The 19,347-nt window shown below is 44.4% G+C and overlaps 1 protein-coding gene across 19 annotated transcripts; it reads right to left on the reverse strand.

The window, feature by feature from the left end:
• Window positions 1-31: 31 nt before the first annotated feature.
• On the reverse strand, window positions 32-10,772 carry LOC110489917. Of its 19 annotated transcripts, none has more exons than XM_021562923.2 (12): window positions 10,577-10,772; window positions 9,355-9,411; window positions 8,991-9,243; window positions 7,535-8,233; window positions 7,213-7,407; window positions 4,891-5,178; window positions 4,678-4,763; window positions 4,442-4,548; window positions 4,029-4,172; window positions 3,595-3,717; window positions 2,659-2,928; window positions 32-1,097 (listed from the first exon to the last, which is right to left on the reverse strand). In XM_021562923.2, exons 3-12 carry the CDS (start codon window positions 9,143-9,145, stop codon window positions 882-884), a joined length of 2,283 nt encoding a protein of 760 aa, XP_021418598.2. In that variant the 5' UTR covers window positions 9,146-9,243; window positions 9,355-9,411; window positions 10,577-10,772; the 3' UTR covers window positions 32-881. The 19 variants fall into 19 exon arrangements, with proteins under 19 accessions (XP_021418598.2, XP_021418596.2, XP_021418601.2 ...); XM_021562921.2 differs by having other exon boundaries at window positions 9,325-9,411; XM_021562926.2 differs by having other exon boundaries at window positions 10,565-10,772.
• Between the last annotated feature and the right edge of the window lie 8,575 nt (window positions 10,773-19,347).

A 19,347-nucleotide genomic window follows, 5' to 3' on the forward strand; every position in this document is an offset into this window, starting at 1 on the left:
TGACTATTGAAACATTGACACGTAGTGAGAATTTATTTTGAAAATATTGATTTTATTTCCTTAAACTCTGCAATCATACTGCACAAAAGTGTTTACCCAAGTGGTATAATCAGTGTTAGCTTTTTTACATAAATTTTTTTTTTACCAAAATGGTCTCCAGGCAGCAACCAATGTTCACCCATATTGTGCATAAAGGACTTAAGGCAACATGGAGGACCAGGCCAGGCTTCATATGTAGAACCCAACTCAGAGGCTGCTGGTTTGACAATGAACCAGGAAACTGTTGCCAGTATCTGGATTTTGCAACAACATTGGCACAATGCATTTTCTCCAAGAGCACCTTGGTTAAAGGCAGCATGTTACATTTTGAAATAATACCACACCTTTACTCGAGTGTATGGCAGCAAGCAGAGACCTGGCATGCCACTGACGCAGGGACAAATTATCAAACAAACTTCCTGTACTCCAGTTAACCATCTCTAAAAATGCAGTTACTGCTAACCTTACAATAAAATTGTGTATTTCATGAGTTACATAAAAAATAAACTTCTAAAATTGATTCAAGGTCATGGTTTCAGTGTCAAACAAGGCTAAAATGTGCTGTGAGGAATTGACCTCTGCCTACTCTGCTCTCAACCTTTATGGGTGTTTTAGTACCCATTTACACCTGCTGTTAAAAAAAAAAGCATCCTGTGATCTGATATCTATTTAATCATCAGTTTTAGTCAGATTCCAAAAGCTCTTTTTCTAACAGGTGTAAATGGGGCCATAATGTCAATAGGCAGGAATATGTTCAGTGTTCACTCAGTCAACATGAGTGTTTTCTGTTCTGCCTGCCATGAGCAGCTTCTTCAGTGGCAAATCAGGGACTTTGAGTCCAATCAGCTTGCATTGAGGTCTTCTGGGACCTGGAGTCCATTGGGCTGGCCCACTGGGACATTGTAGTGCCGGTCATCCTCTGTGACCAGACATACACAGGGCCAGTCTTCCTTATGGTCGTCGGGAAAATAGGTGATAAACTCCTCTGTGTGTGCCATGTACAGCCTGTAGACTTGGATGGTGCACTGCAAGGCATACCCCAGCAGAAACATCTCCACCTACACTCAGGAACCAATGAGATAGGGAGTTGACGCTTTATATTTAGAACATCATTATGGTTTTAGAAAATTGGGTATTGAGAGTTAGTGGGTGTATTGGATCCATTGTTTAAGGACTTTGAAAATTAACTTATCTGTAGAAGCCTCTTAAAAGTTCCAGGGCTCGAATATTGGTTTATTCGGATCAGTTGAACGCTATAGCGCGAGTTAAATCAAAGTCATTTCCGATTGAGCCGACATATTGCAGTCTCCGAACGCGGGAACATTGCCTTATTCTATTGCGCTATAGCTCGGAATTGAATCGAGCCCATTCTATGTTATACATTCTTCCCTGAGATACTGCTCTGTCATTGATGCTAAGCTTCAAATCCAAACTCGAATGTTAATCTCTGGCCTGCTCTGACCTTCCCAAGAGTCACTGAACAATCCAGAAAGACCCTGAGGCTTAGGCTGAACTGTTGTTGAGGACAGAAGAACAGATGGTACAGTGCAAGTGTGTGCATGTTAGACTTCAAGGTTTGGTCTGTGGGAAAGCAAAAACACACCCATCCTATTGTATCCTCTTGTTTTGCTCAGCACTGATTATGACTACCGGTTAAATGGTACCTCTACTATGGGTTTGGATGGGAAAAGTCCAGCTAAAAGATCCTGGTTTACCACTGTTTAACTGCCAGGAAAGGCTGCAGTGTTGGGGAAAATATTTTCCCACGCTACCAATTACTTCACACTGGAAGAAGTTAAGCTACACAAAAGCTACCCGTAAAAAGGAAAATTCCACCCCAAAGCTATTTTGGTATTTGCAAAATACAGAAATCTGATCCGTATGATGATGCAAAACGCAGCATCATATGGTTCAGATCTCTGTATTTTGAAAGTTGCATATCTTGAAACTTTGACTGCTGACAAGCAAAACATTTTGGGACTATCAACATTGGACTAATGAAACAAATACAATTTCTCTATGAATTTGGTCAGGTCGCCCAAAAAGGTACATATTGCAGCTTAAAAAAAAAAAAAAATATATATATATATATATATAGTTTACTTAACTACAGTTACTTTGAAAAAGTAGTTCACAACATCCAAAGTACTTTGAAAAATTGTAGTATGAAAATCTGAAATGTCAGAGTACAAATTGCGAGAACAGAATTCTCAGATTAGTCTATTAAACCAAAAGACTGTTTTAAGAGAATTGGGCAGGTCTGATGATGAAAAAGAACGAACGTCAACTTCATCCATAGTTTTTCTTTTTGCAAAAAAAGTGTGTAGTTCCAGTAGTTAGCTACACCTCTACATGGCAAGAAAGTCCTTAACTACTGAAAACACTAAACATATTTAGGTCAACAACCACCAAGCTACTGCAAAATGTAGTTAAATGACAAGTTGAACTACATTTAGTTCCCTACTCCAACACTGAAAGACATTTAATTGATACCTATGAAAACCCTATTAGAGAAAGTGTTTGGGCTTATGTATATCTAGAAGTATTAATGCATGTTCATTTGAACAGGGGACGGGACCATGTTTGTGTGTTACGTCGCCACAGCAACCTGCTGCTCACCTGCTCCAGCCCCCCGCTGAATCCCACTTGGCTCAGGTGGTTGGACAGGAAGCTGCGTGGGCAGTCGGAAGAGTCGCGTGCGTAGAGAAGCCAGCAGAAGACGGGCACGTCTCCTCCCTCTTGCATGCTGGTGTGGAGCTCCACGGCCCGGCCCAGCATGAGGAGCTTCAGGGCTTCCAGCAGGCCGAGCTCCTCCTCCCCTCCCTGGAACACACGCTCACACAGACACAGTCTCTCCTCCGCACTGGAGCAGCCCACCGCCGCCTGCCACTGTGCACAACACACACACGCCACATACTGTCATCACCACCATGGCTGGAAATCATATACATTGAATTATTGCTCTTTTCTCAACCGCAATTCACACACAGTCAACATTTTATGGCTGGATGTCATACTGCTCTTATCTTGCAATTCATGACTTCAGTGTCAGTCAGTTGTCACCATAATATGAAGGTGACAGTATCCACCATTTTCCCATTAGTTGGTGATATTAGGGTACAGCTACCAACCATCTAACGACAGAGGGAGAAGTCTTTGAAGTCTAATCAAGAACAGAATTCCTCCAGAGGTGGAATAGGCTGTTTGATGCCAGCCAGAGGTCTCACGTTGCGATACAGTCTACTTTCCACAGATAGGTATTAAACTGTTTCCTGAAGACTGACGATCAATCTATCCTGTCTCTTGTTTAAGATCAGGCTGCTTCAATAAAACACAGCAATCCGCAAGGGAGGGTACAGTCAGCGCAGTACACCACAAACTACTCTAAAACTGCCATTAAAAACACCCTCCCATGTGGTCATAATTACAACCATAAGGTTTGGGAATCAGCTACGTCTCCATTCAAAGTCTGGGAAAAGACATTGGTGTTTCCGCCTTAAATACAGTACAACGTGTACAGTACATAGGGCTGGGTAAGGAAGGCACGGGCGGTACCCTGTTCTGGAGGAGTTCCATGTAGCGTTTGAGCTGTTGGGCGGCATCTTCGCCTCCCTCCCTCTGTCTGCACTCTGAGGGGAACATCCACTGGCCAATCAGGCATTCCAGCTCCTCCAGCCACTGTGGAGAAGAAACAGGGTTGTATTCATTATGTACCAAACAAATAGAAACTGATTAAAATGGAGAGGGACATCCTTGAACTTGTCTAATAAGAAACATGCACATCTTTGTTTTCCATTGCAAAATGTTTAGCTACGGTGTGCACTAATGAATGTGACCAAGACACAACAGATTATCACGGCAAGCCATACTGACCATCAGGCAGCTAATGTCCATGGTACTGGGGTCGTAGGTATAGACAGTATGAGGGCTAATGACTTATATACAAGTTTTAGAGCGTACACAGCGTTAGTTATGCAAGCATGGTGTACCGTGGAAATGTGTTCGTCCTGCAGCCAGACAGGCAGCTGGGTGCTGGTGGAGAGCACCTGGAACAGAGTGGCTCGGAGGGCACAGTAGTTATCTCCTCTCACCCGTCTCAGGCTCCCAAACCTCTGATACAGCTCAGTGTAACCCTGGGACCAGACAGGAAGAGCAAACTAGTATGAATCATCTTGTAAGAATGTCCTAAATATTCATCTTAAAATGGGACAATCTGGTATTTGAAAAACAACAACGCAGTCGCTCCTCTGCTCCGCAACAACAGCAGCAGTGGTGGGGGCGGTCAGCGGTGCCGTTTCACCCTACTCCGGATTCCATCTTTAAAAAGGTCCATAAATGAAGGAACCAATCCTTTATTTCCTTTTTAAAATATAAGATCATAGTAACTGGCTAATCAACTGACCTTTCTAATAAGGGTACTTTTGGCAGTGTTTCCCTTCCACTCTCTCTCACTGTAGGACATAATATCCACCATCGGCTCCAGACTGCATCGGTCCTCAACCTTTGGAACTGAGATAGGGAGAGAAGAGAAAAGGTGAGAAAGAGAATACTAAATATTGAATCAAAACATTTGTGGGTATACCATTAAAGGAGACACTGGTGTTCTGGTAAAAAGGAAATGATCTGAAATTGACTGACGTGTGATTTCAAACAGTGGCTCCGGGCCTGTATGTTTGACTGGCCCCTGGGGGAGCTCTTCAGCTCCTCGATACAGGTCTTCCTCGCTAAAAAAGTGGATGACAGTTAATGATGTTACTATTGACATGTCAAATAATAGAAGATAATTTTGGTTCAATTATGTGACACTGATCTGCAGTCAGTTCTAAGGTACAAAGAGAGACATTGACAAACCTAACTCCCAGATCATCCCCAGCAGGACCATCTTCTTCCCTCACTTGTAACACCTCCAAATCAGCCGAGGTGCTGGGCCCCTGATGGGCCTCTCCTTTTTGGGCCTCCTCCCCTCCCGTCTCATCCCCTGTCATGGGCCCTGCAGCAGCACTCTCCATCTCCTCATCCTCCTGTTCCTTTGTTTCTGGCACTTCTTCCTCCGCTCCTTCATCTAAGAGGTCTTCCAAAGATGGGACTTCAACCAATCCATCCTGGGAACCTTCCTTCGCTTGTTCACAGGAGTTTTGACTGGAGAGAGAGAAGTCGAGAAAGCCATTCTGTGAATTGCATGCGTTTGCACTTCACGTCATGAGAAGAGCATCTCTACTGTCATGGTCTTATGTTCTTACACCACATTCCTCTCGTACAGTCTGGCCTCAGGCGAGCCACAATGTTAGTACCATTCTAATGTTCAACTGTAGAAGACGACACTTTGATCTACCTTGTGAGGAATCATCTAAACTCAGCCACAAAAAGAAACGGCCCCTTTTCAGGACCCCGTCTTTCAAAGATCATTAGTAAAAATCCAAATAACGTCACAGATCTTCATTGTAAAGGGTTTAAACAATGTTTCCCCATGCTTGTTCAATGAACCATAAACAATTAAATGAACATGCACCTGTGGAACAGTCGTTAAGACATTAACAGCTTACAGACGGTAGGCAATTAAGGTCACAGTTATGAAAACTTAGGCCTCTTTAGTGTCCTTTCTACTGACTCTAGAAAAACACCAAAATAAAGATGCCCAGGGTCCCTGCTCATCTGTATGAACATGCCTCAGGCATGCTGCAAGAAGGCATGAGGACTGCAGATGTGGCCAGGGCAATAAATTGCGATGTCCATACTGTGAGACGTCTAAGACAGCGCTACAGGGAGACAGGACAGACAGCTGATCGTCCTCGCAGTGACAGACCACGTGTAACAAACACTTGCACAGGATCGGTACATCCGAACTTCACACCTGCGGGACAGGTACAGGATGGCAACAACAACTGCCCGAATTGTAACAGGAATGCACAATCCCTCCATCAGTGCTCAGAATGTCCGCAATAGGCTGAGGGAGGGTGGACTGAGGGCTTGTAGGCCTGGGGCAAGGCAGGTCCTCACCAGACATCACCGGCAACAATGCCGCCTATGGGCACAAACCCACCGTCGCTGGACCAGACAGGACAGGCAAAAAGTGCTCTTCACTGACGAGTCGCGATTTTGTCTCACCAGGGGTGATGGACGGATTCGCGTTTATCGTTGAAGGAATGAGCTTTACACCGAGGCCTGTACTATGGAGCGGGATCGTTTGGAGGTGGAGGGTCCATCATGGTCTGGGAAGGTGTGTCACAGCATCATCGGACTGAGCTTGTTTTCATTGCAGGCAATCTCAACGCTGTGCGTTACAGGGAAGACATCCTCCTCCCTTCTGTGCGTGATTTCATGCAAGACAGGGATGTCAGTGTTCTGCCATGGCCAGCGAAGAGCCCGGATCTCAATCCCATTGAGCACGTCTGGGACTTTTTGGATCGGAGGATGAGGGCTAGGGCCATTCCCCCCAGAAATGTCCGGGAACTTGCAGGTGCCTTGATGGAAGAGTGGGGTAACATCTCACAGCAAGAACTGGCAAATCTGGTGCAGTCCATGAGGAAGAGATGCACTGCAGTACTTAATGCAGCTGGTGGCCACACCAGATACTGTTACTTTTGATTTTGATTTTGACCCCCCCCCCCCTTTGTTCAGGGACACATTATTCCATTTGTTAGTCACATGTCTGTGGAACTTGTTCAGTTTATGTCTCAGTTGTTGTATCTTGTTATGTTCATACAAATATTTACACATGTTTAGTTTGCTATAAATAAACACAGTTGAGAGTGAATGGACGTTTCTTTTTTTGCTGAGTTTATGTTCACAGCAGGAAACAGTATGGAACATAGATCAAATTACACTCAAAATAACGCTGAGATGCCAAAGGTGTAGAGGACAGTAATGTGGACCACTCAAGAGTAATTAATTCCTATCCCTCAAACTCATTTCACTATTAATCATGGTCATTTTTTGCTTAACTTTTAGGAAATTAAGGACTGCATTCTTTTCATATTACATCACAGAGATAGATGGTTGAAAGCACGCCTGCACAATTCCGTTGTGTGATATTATTTTTATGATCTTTGGATGCCCCCTAATGGTGGCAAAGGAAATTACAACCCAAAATATATTTTTACAGTTTATATCATTCAGTTAATTTTGACAAGTTGTGATAACGAACATTTCCAATGTAAATATTAGTCTACTCACCTCTTGCTGGTCCCAGATGGACTCATTCTCACTGGTTCCTTCACCAGTCCAGTGAGGTTTTGGGGAACCAGACCATTCTGTGTGGGCTCCGTAGCTCCTGTTAAAGCTGGAGAAGCCTCAGGATCCTGTGGACTGTCATTCAGGTGCGCTACAGAGCTCCTATTCTCTTTACCATCAACCCCCTTTATCACAGTGCTATACACGAGGGGACAGGGAGGAAAGATGTATGTAATGCACACTGTGAATACACAAAGAGTCACCCAGAAATCCCAATGGTTTGAACTGAAGCTACAGCCATTTTAGCCATAGACGTTTGACTTACATAGTGGGAGATGGAGATGAGGGCAGGTGAGGGACACTGTCGGTAGATGCTGCCTTCTCACAGGCCTCTGGTGGGGTGAGCTGGGAGTCTGGGAGAGATGTGACCACCACAGTGCCAAGACAACACTTCTCTGGCTCTGACAGTACATCCACTGCATTGTGGAGGGGTATTGTTGAATCCTCATCCACAGTTTCAGAGGTAATGGATTCTACTGGTATCTCAGCTTTGAGGGCAAAGGCTTCAGGGCATTTGTCCTTAGTATCAGGTGTAACTGTTATATTATCTGAGTGTTCATTCTGGACCACAGTGGAGGTCTGCTCAGCAAGTACAGCTACATCTATCTCAGCCAGGACCTTCTCTGCATCTCCTCCTCCTTGCACCTCTTCCTTATGGGGACCCTGGGGAGGATCTGAAGTGCATATCTGAGCTTCTACATTTGTGCTCTCTGTGGCTGTATCCTCAATGCTTTTGTCCAGTGCTGTAAGGATGGAGTTTGCTATGAGTCCAGTGCCTGTGTTGGGAGATGGCTCCTCAGCCTGTCTGTCTTCTGTCTGGAGGAGTCCATTCTTCTCTATAGTCTGGGGCTGGGCAATGTCTTCCTTTCCATTGGTTTTGGGAGGGACACTACAGCACACCTGCACAGTCACAACAGCCACCTCTTTGTCTTTATTGTCCTCTGCATCGTCTCCTCCCGTTTTCCTGCGACAAATCATCCATGGAAACAAAACTAGCATGTTTCAAAATACATGTACTACAAGGCAAAAGTATGGAAGATTACAAGTACTACAAGGCAAAAGTATGGAAGATTACAAGTACTACAAGGCAAAAGTATGGAAGATTACATGTACTACAAGGCAAAAGTATGGAAGATTACATGTACTATAAGGCAAAAGTATGGAAGATTACATGTACTACAAGGCAAAAGTATGGAAGATTACATGTACTACAAGGCAAAAGTATGGAAGAATACATATGTACTACAAGGCAAAAGTATGGAAGATTACATGTACTACAAGGCAAAAGTATGGAAGATTACATGTACTACAAGGCAAAAGTATGGAAGATTACATGTACTACAAGGCAAAAGTATGGAAGATTACAAGTGCTTCATGTGTTTGCCAATGGTTTGACTTGCTAATTCAAGTGGTGAGTTCCCACTGGGCACAGACGTCAGTTCAACGTCCGGTTTTGATTTACATTTGGTTGAGTTGTCAACTAACTATTTAGGTTAAAAGTTGAATGAAATAAAATAGAAAACGTCCTTATGTTGATGATTTTTTTGCAAATCCAATCAGTTTTCCACATTGATTCAATGTCATCACATTGTTTATGGGGGTTGAAATTACCTGGAAACGATGTTGATTCAACCAGTTTTTGCACAATGGGTTTTGATTGCAGTCCAATCAATGACTGATTTAATTAGGTAACCAATGTCAGTGTTGAGTCATAATCTTACCTCACTTCAGAATCTTTCTCGGAACCATTGTGGAATCCAGCGACCTCTCCACATTCTGATGAGGATGCTGGAACCTTGACACCCCCATGAAGTAACCCACGTATTTCCTCCACATTGTCACAGGGACTAGCAGCAGGACAACACCAGTTTCCCATTCCCACTTAGACAATGCACACCCTCTGCCTCTCAAAAGTAGGTCTTGGGTAAAATGGTGTAACGTTACTCTGAAATCCACAGAGTCTTGGTTCCTACCCTGGTGAATTGGAGGAGCTTATTCAGAAATAGAGATTTTAGGTCCATTACAAACTGTTCAGAACATTTGTAAAAACCTGACCTAAAAATCTATAGGACAGAGAGAGGATACCAATTCCATGCTGTGAGAGCCCAGGCCATACTGTAGCGTCAGGATGTATTGTTGGTCCTATGAGCAAAAGAGAACATACAGCAGAGGCTGGTGGGATGGGCTATAGGAGGACGGGCTAACTGAAATGGCTGGAATGGAATATATGGAACGGTATTGAACACATCAAACATATGGAAACCACATGTTTTACTCTGCTCCATTAACACTATTCCAGCCCTGACAATGAGGCCGTCCTCCTTTAGCTCCTCCCACCAGCCTCCACTGACATGCAGTGAAATTCAACATTAGATTTCCTATTTATTTCACCCTTGTATGAAGTAGCCTATATCTTTATACTGACTGGAATATATGTATACTGACTAAAATTACATGAGGAGCAATGGCATGCAAATCACTTTTTTTACAAGGGGGAAAAAAATAGGTATACAAAAAAAGGCGCATGCGCTATTAGGACTCCGCAGGCGGCTGTGGGAGAGAAGATAAACGGTCGATGCAAACACTGGATCCTTGGGAGGTTCATACCCCCCCTTACCATTTTAAACTTCCAATTCAATTGAGTAGGGCCGTCCCAAGGATCCCGTAAAGCAAACACCGAAGAGCAATAGCGGCACCTCACCTTGATGTTGCTTGTTTACCACAATCCGGTGCTGCGATTACCCTTCGGTTTCGATACATTTTCAGAAAAGACACAACATACTGTATCATTCACGGCTAGGCTGTCATAGACGCTCCTCGAAACGTGAGAATGTTGTTTAGCCAATTCAACTGACTGGCGTGATCAACGCTTGTGCCACCCCGTCCGATGCACGGAAGTACAATAAATAAATGTGGAGGGTGTGTCTTCCAACAGCAAGAAATGTGTAGTGTAGCGAGCCATCAGATTTGATGACAAATGTTGTGACGTAAATTTATTGGAAAACGTTACATATAATTTGTTGTGAGAACGCTAGGATAAGGGTTATCTGTTATTCCTTCCAACATTGTAGCACAGCTAAGCTTGCAGACTAATAATAACAGTTTGCAACAATGTTACAAGCAGCATGCGCTCGAGACAAAATAGCTGCATACGCAGGAAGTTTAGCGCACGACAGTTTCATATTTTGGTCTGAAACTCTTGACAGCTCAGGTCTGAAAAATGTGATTCTTGGCCAACATACACACAGCATAATGCTAAGGATATATACATGAACGACGTGCATTCGACACTCACATGTCTACTTACTTTCAACGCTGACTGCTGCTGTACACGGTTTCAAAATATAGTTTTACAGTTGTCCCACTTGTTGTGAAATACAGCAACCAGTTGATAAACGTCGTTCTGCTGGAATGGGGGGGTGTTTGACAGTTCAACATATACAACAAAGATGTTTGATATATGAAGATGTCATACTCAGCATTTTACCATTGAAAAAAAGGTCACAGTTCCGGTCTGCTTAAGGTGAAATATGCAGAAATCGCTCCGCCTTTTCCTGGTTGCTAAAATTCTAATAGTTTGCCTAATTTCATGTGACAAAAAAGCAGTCATTGCGTAGAGAATCATTGTACCATTTAAACCGATGTGAAGTATATTATCCATAATGCAAAATATTGTATGTTTAGTGGTTTGAAGCTTACAAAACCGAAAGTAAAAGCAAAAACTACACTTTTTTTCAACCTTTATTTACCTAGGCAAGTCGGTTAAGAACAAATTCTTATTTACATTGACGGCCTACACCGGCCAAACCCGGACAACGCTGGGCCAATTGAGTGCCGCCCTATGGGACTCCCAATCACAGCCGGTTGTGATACAGCCTGGAATCGAACCAGGGTGTCTGTAGTGACTGAGATGCAGTGCCTTAGACTACTCCACTCGGGAGCCCAACTTCAGAAGGGGGCGCATAGAAATAGCTCACATAGAACCTCTACCTCTTCTTAGACTTGCTTTCAATGAGAATGACATATGTATAATTGTATGTGAATTTGGTTGGGTCTAACATTAATTTGACAAAAGCTGGACCCCTTCTAGCCATGACCCTTGTTAATAAATGACTGTATGAGTGGAGGCTGGTGGTAGGAGCTATAGGAGGATGGGCTCATTGTAATTGCTGAAATGGAATAAATGGAACGTTATCAAACACAAGATCATTTTCTCATGATCACGACATGATCACAAAATAATAAAATGATCACGACATAACACAAGAGTTATGTTAGTATGAAACGTAGCAAACTATAAAAATGTACGCGCTAATCCATCGCTGCCACCTCAGCCGTACTGTCAATCTATCATCAATACGTCCACTCTTATTTAAAGAGTTTATCTAGTGATCTTGACAAAACAACTTTTGTTGTCTTCTAAGGAAGTCTCAAGGTTTTGCTCACCTGAGGTAGAGTATCTCATGATAAGCTGTATACCACACTATTTACCAAGAGAGTTTATCTATATTCTTCATAGCTGTCTATTTACCACCACAAACCGCTGCTGGCACTAAGACCGTACTCAATCAGCTGTATATGGCCATAAGCAAACATAAAAACGCTCATCCAGAGTCGGCGCTCCTAGTGGCCGGGGACTTTAATGCAGGGAAACTTAAATCCATTTGACCTCATTTCTACCAGCATGTTAAATGTGTAACCAGGAGGACACATCTCTAGACCACCTTTAACTCCACATACAGAGACGCTTACAAGCCAAAACTAAACCAGGAAGCACCAGTGACTCAGTCAATAAAAAAGTGGTCAGATGAAGCAGATGCTGAGCTACAGGAATGTTTTGCGAGCACAGACTGGAATATGTTCCGTGATTCTTCTGATGGCATTGAGGAAGACACCACATCAGTCACTGGCTTCATTAATAGGTTCATCAATGATGTCATCCCCACAGTGACCGTATGTACATACCCCAACCAGAAGCCATGGATACAGGCAACATCCGCACTGAGCTAAAGGGTAGAGTTGCCGCACAGAGTTACACATGGAAAAAAACAAGCGTACAGTCAATAACACAATAGAAAAAAAGAAAGTCTATATACATACAGTGTGTGCAAATGGCGTGAGGAGGTAAGGCAATAAATAGGCCATAGTAGCGAAGTAATTACAATTTAGCACATTAACACTGGAGTGACAGATGAGCAGATGATGATGTGCAAGTAGTGATACTGGTGTGCAAAAGAGCAGAAAAGTAAATAAAAACAATATGGGGATGAGGTAGGTAGATTGGGTGGGCTATTTACAGATGGACTATGTACAGCTGCAGCGATTGGTTAGCTGCTCAGATAGCTGATGTTTAAAGTTAGTGAGGGAAATGTAAGTCTCCAGCTTCAGCGATTTTTGCAATTTATCGTGACCAGTGAGCTGAGGTAAGGCGGAGCTTTACCTAGCATAGACTTATAGATGACCTGGAGCCAGTGGGTATGGCAACGAATATGTAGCGAGGGCCAGCCGACTAGAGCATACAGGTCACAGTGGTGGATGGTATAAGGGGCTTTGGTAACAAAACTGATGTCACTGTGATAGACTGGATCCAGTTTGCTGAGTAGAGTATTGGAAGCTATTTTGTAGATGACATCGACAAAGTCGAGGATCGGTAGGATAGTCAGTTTTACTAGGGTAAGTTTGGTGTCGTGAGTGAAGGAGGCTTTGTTGCGAAATAGCAATTCAATTCTAGATTTGATTTTGAATTGGAGATGTTTGACATGAGTCTGGAAGGAGAGTTTACAGTCTAGCCAGACACCTAGGTATTTGTAGTTGTGCACATATTTTAGATCAGAACCGTCCAGAGTAGTGATGCTGGTCGGGCGGGTGGGTGCGAGCAGCGAACGGTTTAAAAGCATGCATTCTGTTTTACTACTGTTTAAGAGCAGTGGGAGGCAATGGAAGGAGTGTTGTATGACATTGAAACTTGTTTGGAGGTTAGTTAAGTCAGTGTCCAAAGAAGGGCCAGATGTATACAGAATGGTGTCGTCTGCGTAGAGGTGGATCAGGGAATCACCCGCAGCAAGAGCGACATCGTTGATATATACAGAGAAAATAGTCGGCCCGAGAATTTAACCCTGGGCTACCCCCATAGAGACTGCCAGAGGTCCGGACAACAGGCCCTCCGATTTGACACACTGAACTCTGTCTGCGAAGTAGTTGGTGAACCAGGCGAGGCAGTCATTTGAGAAACCAAGGCTATTGAGTCTGCTGATAAGAATACGGTGATTGACAGAGTCGAAAGCCTTGGCCAGGTCGATGAAGACGGCTGCACAGTGCTGTCTTTTATCGATGGTGGTTATGATATTGTTTAGTACCTTGAGTGTGGCTCAGGTGCACCCATGACTAGCTCGGAAACCGGATTGCACAGACGAGAAGGTACGTTGGGATTCAAAATGGTCAGTGATCTGTTGATTAAATTGGCTTTCGAAGACTTTAGAAAGGCAGGGCAGGATGGATATAGGTCTATAACAGTTTGGGGCTAGATTGTCACCCCCTTTGAAGAGGGGGATGACTGCAGCAGCTTTCCAATCTTTAGGGATCTCGGGCGATACTAAAGAGAGGTTGAACAGACTGGTAATAGGGGTTGCAACAATGGCGGCGGATAGTTTTAGAAAGAGAGGGTCCAGATTGTCTAGCCTAGCTGATTTGTACATGTCCAGGTTTTGCAGCTCTGCTATCTGGATTTGGGTTAAGGAGAAGCTGCGGAGGCTCGGGAAAGTAGCTTCGGGGGTGCCGGGGTTGGGGAAATTGAAATTTAGGTAACCTGCCTAAGTGACTACCGACCCGTAGCACTCACGTCTGTAGCCATGAAGTGCTTTGAAAGGCTGGTCATGGCTCACATCAACACCATTATCCCAAAAACCCTAGACCCACTCCAATTTGCATTTTGCCCCAACAGATCCACAGATGACTCAACACTGCCCTTTCCCACCTGGAGAAAAGGAACACCTATGTGAGAATGGTATTCACTGACTACAGCTCAGTGTTTAGCACCATAGTGCCCTCAAAGCTCATCACTAAGCTAAGGAACTTGGGACTAAACACCTCTCTCTGCAACTGGATCCTGGACCCTGACAGGCCGCACTCCAGGTGGTAAGGGTAGGTAACAACACATCCTCCATGCTGATCCTCAACACTGGGGCCCCTCAGGGGTGTGTGCTCAGTGACTGCATGGCCAGGCACAACTCCAACACCATCATCAAGTTTGCCGATGACACAATAGTTGTGGGCCTGATCACAGACAATGATGTGACAGCCTATAGGGAGAAGGTCAGAGACCTGGCCGTGTGGTGCCAGGACAACAACCTCTCCCTCAATGTGATCAAGACAAAGGAGATGATTGTGGACTACAGGAAAAGGAGGACCGAGCACGCCCCCATTGTCATCGACTGGGCTGAAGTGGAACAGGTTGAGTGCTTCAAGTTCCTTGGTGTCCACATCGCCAACCAACTATCATGGTCCAAACACAATAAGAAAGTTGTGAAGAGGGCATGACAAAGCCTATTCCCCCTCAGGAAACTGAAAAGATTTGGCATGGATCCTCAGATCCTCAAAAGGTTCTACAGCTGTACCATTGATAGCATGACTGGTTGCATCACTGCCTGGTATGGAAACTGCTCGGCCTCCGACCACAGGCACTACAGAGGGTAATGCCTATGGCCCAGTACATCACTGGGGCCAAGCTTCCTGCCATCCAGGACCTCTATACCAGGTGTTGTCAGAAGAAGGCCCTAAAAATGGTCAATGATTCCAGCCACCCTGGGCATGGACTGTTCTCTACCGCGCGGCAAGTGGTACCGGAGCGCCAAGTCTATGTCCAAAATGCTTCTTAACTGCTTCTACACACAAAGCCATAAGACTCCTGAACATCTACTTAAAGGGCTACCCAGACCCCTCTTTTACGCTGCTGCTGCTCTCTGTTTATTATATACATGTATGCATAGTAACTCTACATACACGTACATATTAGCTCAATTACATTGACTAACCGGTACCCCGTCGCTATTGTTGTTTTACTGCTTCTGTTTAATTTTTTGTTACTTTTATATTCTATTTTTTACTTATCTATTTATTACTTAACACTTTAAAAAAACTTCTTAATGCATTGTTGGTTAGGGGCTTGTAAGTAAGCATTTCACTGTAAGGTCTACTTACACCTGTTGTATTCAGCGCATGTGACAAATAAAATTTGATTTGATTTGTGATCACCAGAAAATGATCTTGTGATCTCAACCAAACAACTTTTTCATGTCGTGATGCCCCGCTGACAACGTACAGGCAATGTACACAGTCAGCGTTAATAAGATTCCAATGGGTTTCCCATCTCCTCAAAAGTACAGTATCTCTGAGGTTAGTCTCCCATAAACGAGTTGGCTGACAACTTTATGAAAATGATCCATGTGCATGGATGAGGCAGAAGGCTGGTCAGATAGCTAGCAACAATGACAAGAAGCTGGCATGCGAGGAATCATAAGTGGCTCGTTTCAGCTCAGTGTATCTTGTGTAATTGATACCATGTCTTGTTTTGACTCATGTCATGTCTATGCTAATATGTATAACATACGCTAGCTAGCTAACCAACGACTGTAATGACTAACAATGTTTTAACAAGTGCTCATTGTGCAAATGTGTTTATGATTTTACTAAATATTTGGAGAATAAATAGTTTATATGTTGTTCGCAATCTAAGCCTACCCTGTCTGTTTTGCCCCATACTTGCGCACACGTCGGTTTTGTTACTATTGACAAAATGCGATAGCAGCCGGGCCTACTGATGTTATCTCATAGAACAAAACGTAGGCTAAGCCTGTGTTAACCTCAGACCGTATTCTCTGTGGTTATCCCAAAACGTTATTCTTTCCCCATTTATTTTCCCCATAGGAATGGCTGAACAAACTAATTTCCATTTTTTAGTACTATATGCTGGCGAACTCTATTTGACTGTATATGAACCAGAAGAAATTAGGGAGTGGGATGTCTTGCTTCCTCTTGCGTTTCTGTGTCACGTCCTGACCATAGAGAGCCTTTATTTTATATGGTGGAGTAGGTCAGGGCGTGACTGGGGGGGTGTTCTAGGTTATTATTTCTATGTGGGGTTCTAGGTTTATTTTCTATGTTGGTGATTTGTATGATTCCCAATTAGAGGCAGCTGGTAATCGTTGTCTCTAATTGGGGATCATATTTAAGTAGTGTTTGTTCCCACCTATGTTAATGGGATATTGTTTTGCACGTAGCATCTCTGTAGTCACAGTTTGTTGTTTCATTTGTTTATGGTTTGTTTTGCTAAGTTTCACTATTAAATAATTATGTGGAACTCAACCTCCAGTGCGCCTCCCCAGCCCGGTACGTTGTGTGCCTGCTCCACGCACCCGGCCTCCAGTGCGTCTTCCCAGCCCGGTACGTCCTGTGCCGGCTCCACGCTACAGGCCTCCTGTGCGTCTCCCCAGCCTGGTACGCCATGTGCCAGCTCCACGCACCAGGCCTCCAGCGACGGTCTGCAGTCCAGAGATTCCGGCGACAGTTCCTAGTCCAGAGCTTCCAGCGACTGTTCCCAGTCCAGAGCTTCCGGCGACGGTCCACAGTCCGGAACCTCCAACGACGGTCCACAGTCCGGAACATCCAACGACGGTCCACAGTCCAGAACCTCCAACGACAGTCCACGATCCAGAACCTCCAACGACGGTCCACAGTCCAGAACCTCCAACGACGGTCCACAGTCCGGAACCTCCAACGACGGTCCACGGTCCGGAATCTCCTGAGACGGTCCACGGCCCGGAACCTCCTGAGACGGTCAATGGTGTGAAACCTCCAGCTCCATGGCCGGAGCCTTCCCCTGCGCCGATGCCCAGTCTAAGCACGGCGTCCAGTTCAGCTCCAAGGCCAGTGTCTTCTTCTGCTTTGGTGCCCAGTCCAGGCACAGCGTCCAGTCCCGCTCCATGGTGGGAGCTTTTCTCTGCGCCGATGCCCGGTCCGAGCACGGCGTCCAGTCCAGCTCCATGGCAGAAGTCCTCCTCTGCGCCGATGCCCAGGCCAGGGTCGGCATCCAGTCCTGCTCCATGGCAGGAGCCTTCCTCGGCATCTAGGTCCAGTCCAGGCACAGTGTTCAGCCTGGGTCCATGGCTGGATCCACAGGATGAGCGGGTTCTTCGGCCCCCACCAGAGCTGCCAACAAAGAGGGTGGATCCTCGAGCTTAGCGGGTTCTTCGTCCCGCAATTGAGCCGCCTCCGATGCTGGCGGATCCGTGGGATGAGCGGGTTCTTCGTCCTGCACCAGAGCCGCCACCGACAATAGACACCCCCTCTAACCCTCCCTTTTGGTTTCAGGTTTTGCGGCCGGAGTCCGCACCTTTGGGAGGGGTACTGTCACGTCCTGACCATAGAGAGCCTTTATTTTCTATGGTGGAGTAGGTCAGGGCATGACTGGGGGGGGGGGGGGGGGGGGGTGTTCTAGTTTATTATTTCTATGTGGGGTTCTATGTTTATTTTCTATGTTGGTGATTTGTATGATTCCCAATTAGAAGCAGCTGGTAATCATTGTCTCTAATTGGGGATCATATTTAATTAAGTAGTGTTTGTTCCCACCTGTGTTTATGGGATATTGTTTTGAGTTATTGCACATAGCATCTCTGTAGTCACGGTTTGTTGTTTCGTTTGTTTGTTTACAGTTTGTTTTGCCAAGTTTAACTATTAAATAATTATGTGGAACTCAACATACGCTGCGCCTTGGTCCGTCTATACAAACGAGCATGACACTGTTATAAAATCGGTTTTTACTAGTGTTATACAGCTATGACCGGAAGTTACTTTTCGTGGCAGGTTAGGATAATTAAAGTGGCAGGTTAGGAGAATTAGGTTAAAGTTAGGAAAAGGGTTTGGGTTAGTTAAAACGTTCTCCTAATCTGCTATGAAAAGTCACTTACGGTCGTAGCAGTACTCCATCTAGTCACAACCAAAGATTAGCTCTCACAAGATATTTGAGGGACCGCTCTAACAATAGAAATAAATGTCCTCAACGAGGGAAGGCAGACGAGATCAGGTGGGACCATTCTAGCCAATGAGAGGGCAGATACGCATGGGAACGACAGGCACAACTAGGAAGTTTTTCTCAAAGTTGCCGGTGTGGTGATACTGATGGTCGAGATTGACTTTAGCTAAGCCTAACCCAGCTCTGGACAGAAGTGACTTGACGCAGCAGGTTAGAACTAACACAGCAGGCTAGGATAATTAACAAACAGGTTTGGAGAATGAGGTTAAGGTTAGGAAAAGGGTTACACCAAAATGACACTCATTTCCAGTGAAGCGCTACGTTTGCCCTGCAGCATTGCTTGCAGATGCAGTTGCATTACGTTCGGTGTGGTGCATACGTTGGATTTATCGAACCTATGCGTCAAACTGCATAGACCGCTTGACAGAAATGGTAGCAGAAGGTGAATGTTGAATTTTTGTTGCATACATATCCAGATGATGCTGCGAACAATTTTTCGCAATGACGCTGTCGGTGGGATCGAAGCGTTACGGTTAGGTTTAGCTAAAACACTACAGTTGTCAATAACTGTTATCCAAATCAAATTTTATTGGTCACATACACATGGTTAGCAGATGTCATTGCGAGTGTAGCGAAATGCTTGTGCTTCTAGTTATGACAGTGCAGCAATATGAACAAGTAATCTAAGAATTCCACAACAACTATCTAATACACACAAATTTAAGTAAAGGGATGGAATAAGAATATGTACATATAAATATATGGATGAGCAATGACCGAGCGGCATAGTCAAAATTCAAAAGATAGTATAAAATACAGTATATACATATGGGATGAGTAATGCAAGATATGTAAACATCATTATCAAAGTGGCATTAAGAAAGTGACTAGTGATCCATTTGTTAGAGTGGCCAATGATTTAGAGTGGACTATAATGTGGATTAAGAGTTACTTGTCTAACAGAACACAGAGGGTGTTCTTTAATGGAAGTCTATCAAATATAATCCAGTTAGAATCAGGAATTCCCCAGGGTAGCTGTTTAGGCCCATTGT

The sequence above is a fragment of the Oncorhynchus mykiss genome, chromosome 15 (genome assembly GCF_013265735.2).
Source record: "Oncorhynchus mykiss isolate Arlee chromosome 15, USDA_OmykA_1.1, whole genome shotgun sequence".
NCBI classification, from domain to species: domain Eukaryota; kingdom Metazoa; phylum Chordata; class Actinopteri; order Salmoniformes; family Salmonidae; genus Oncorhynchus; species Oncorhynchus mykiss.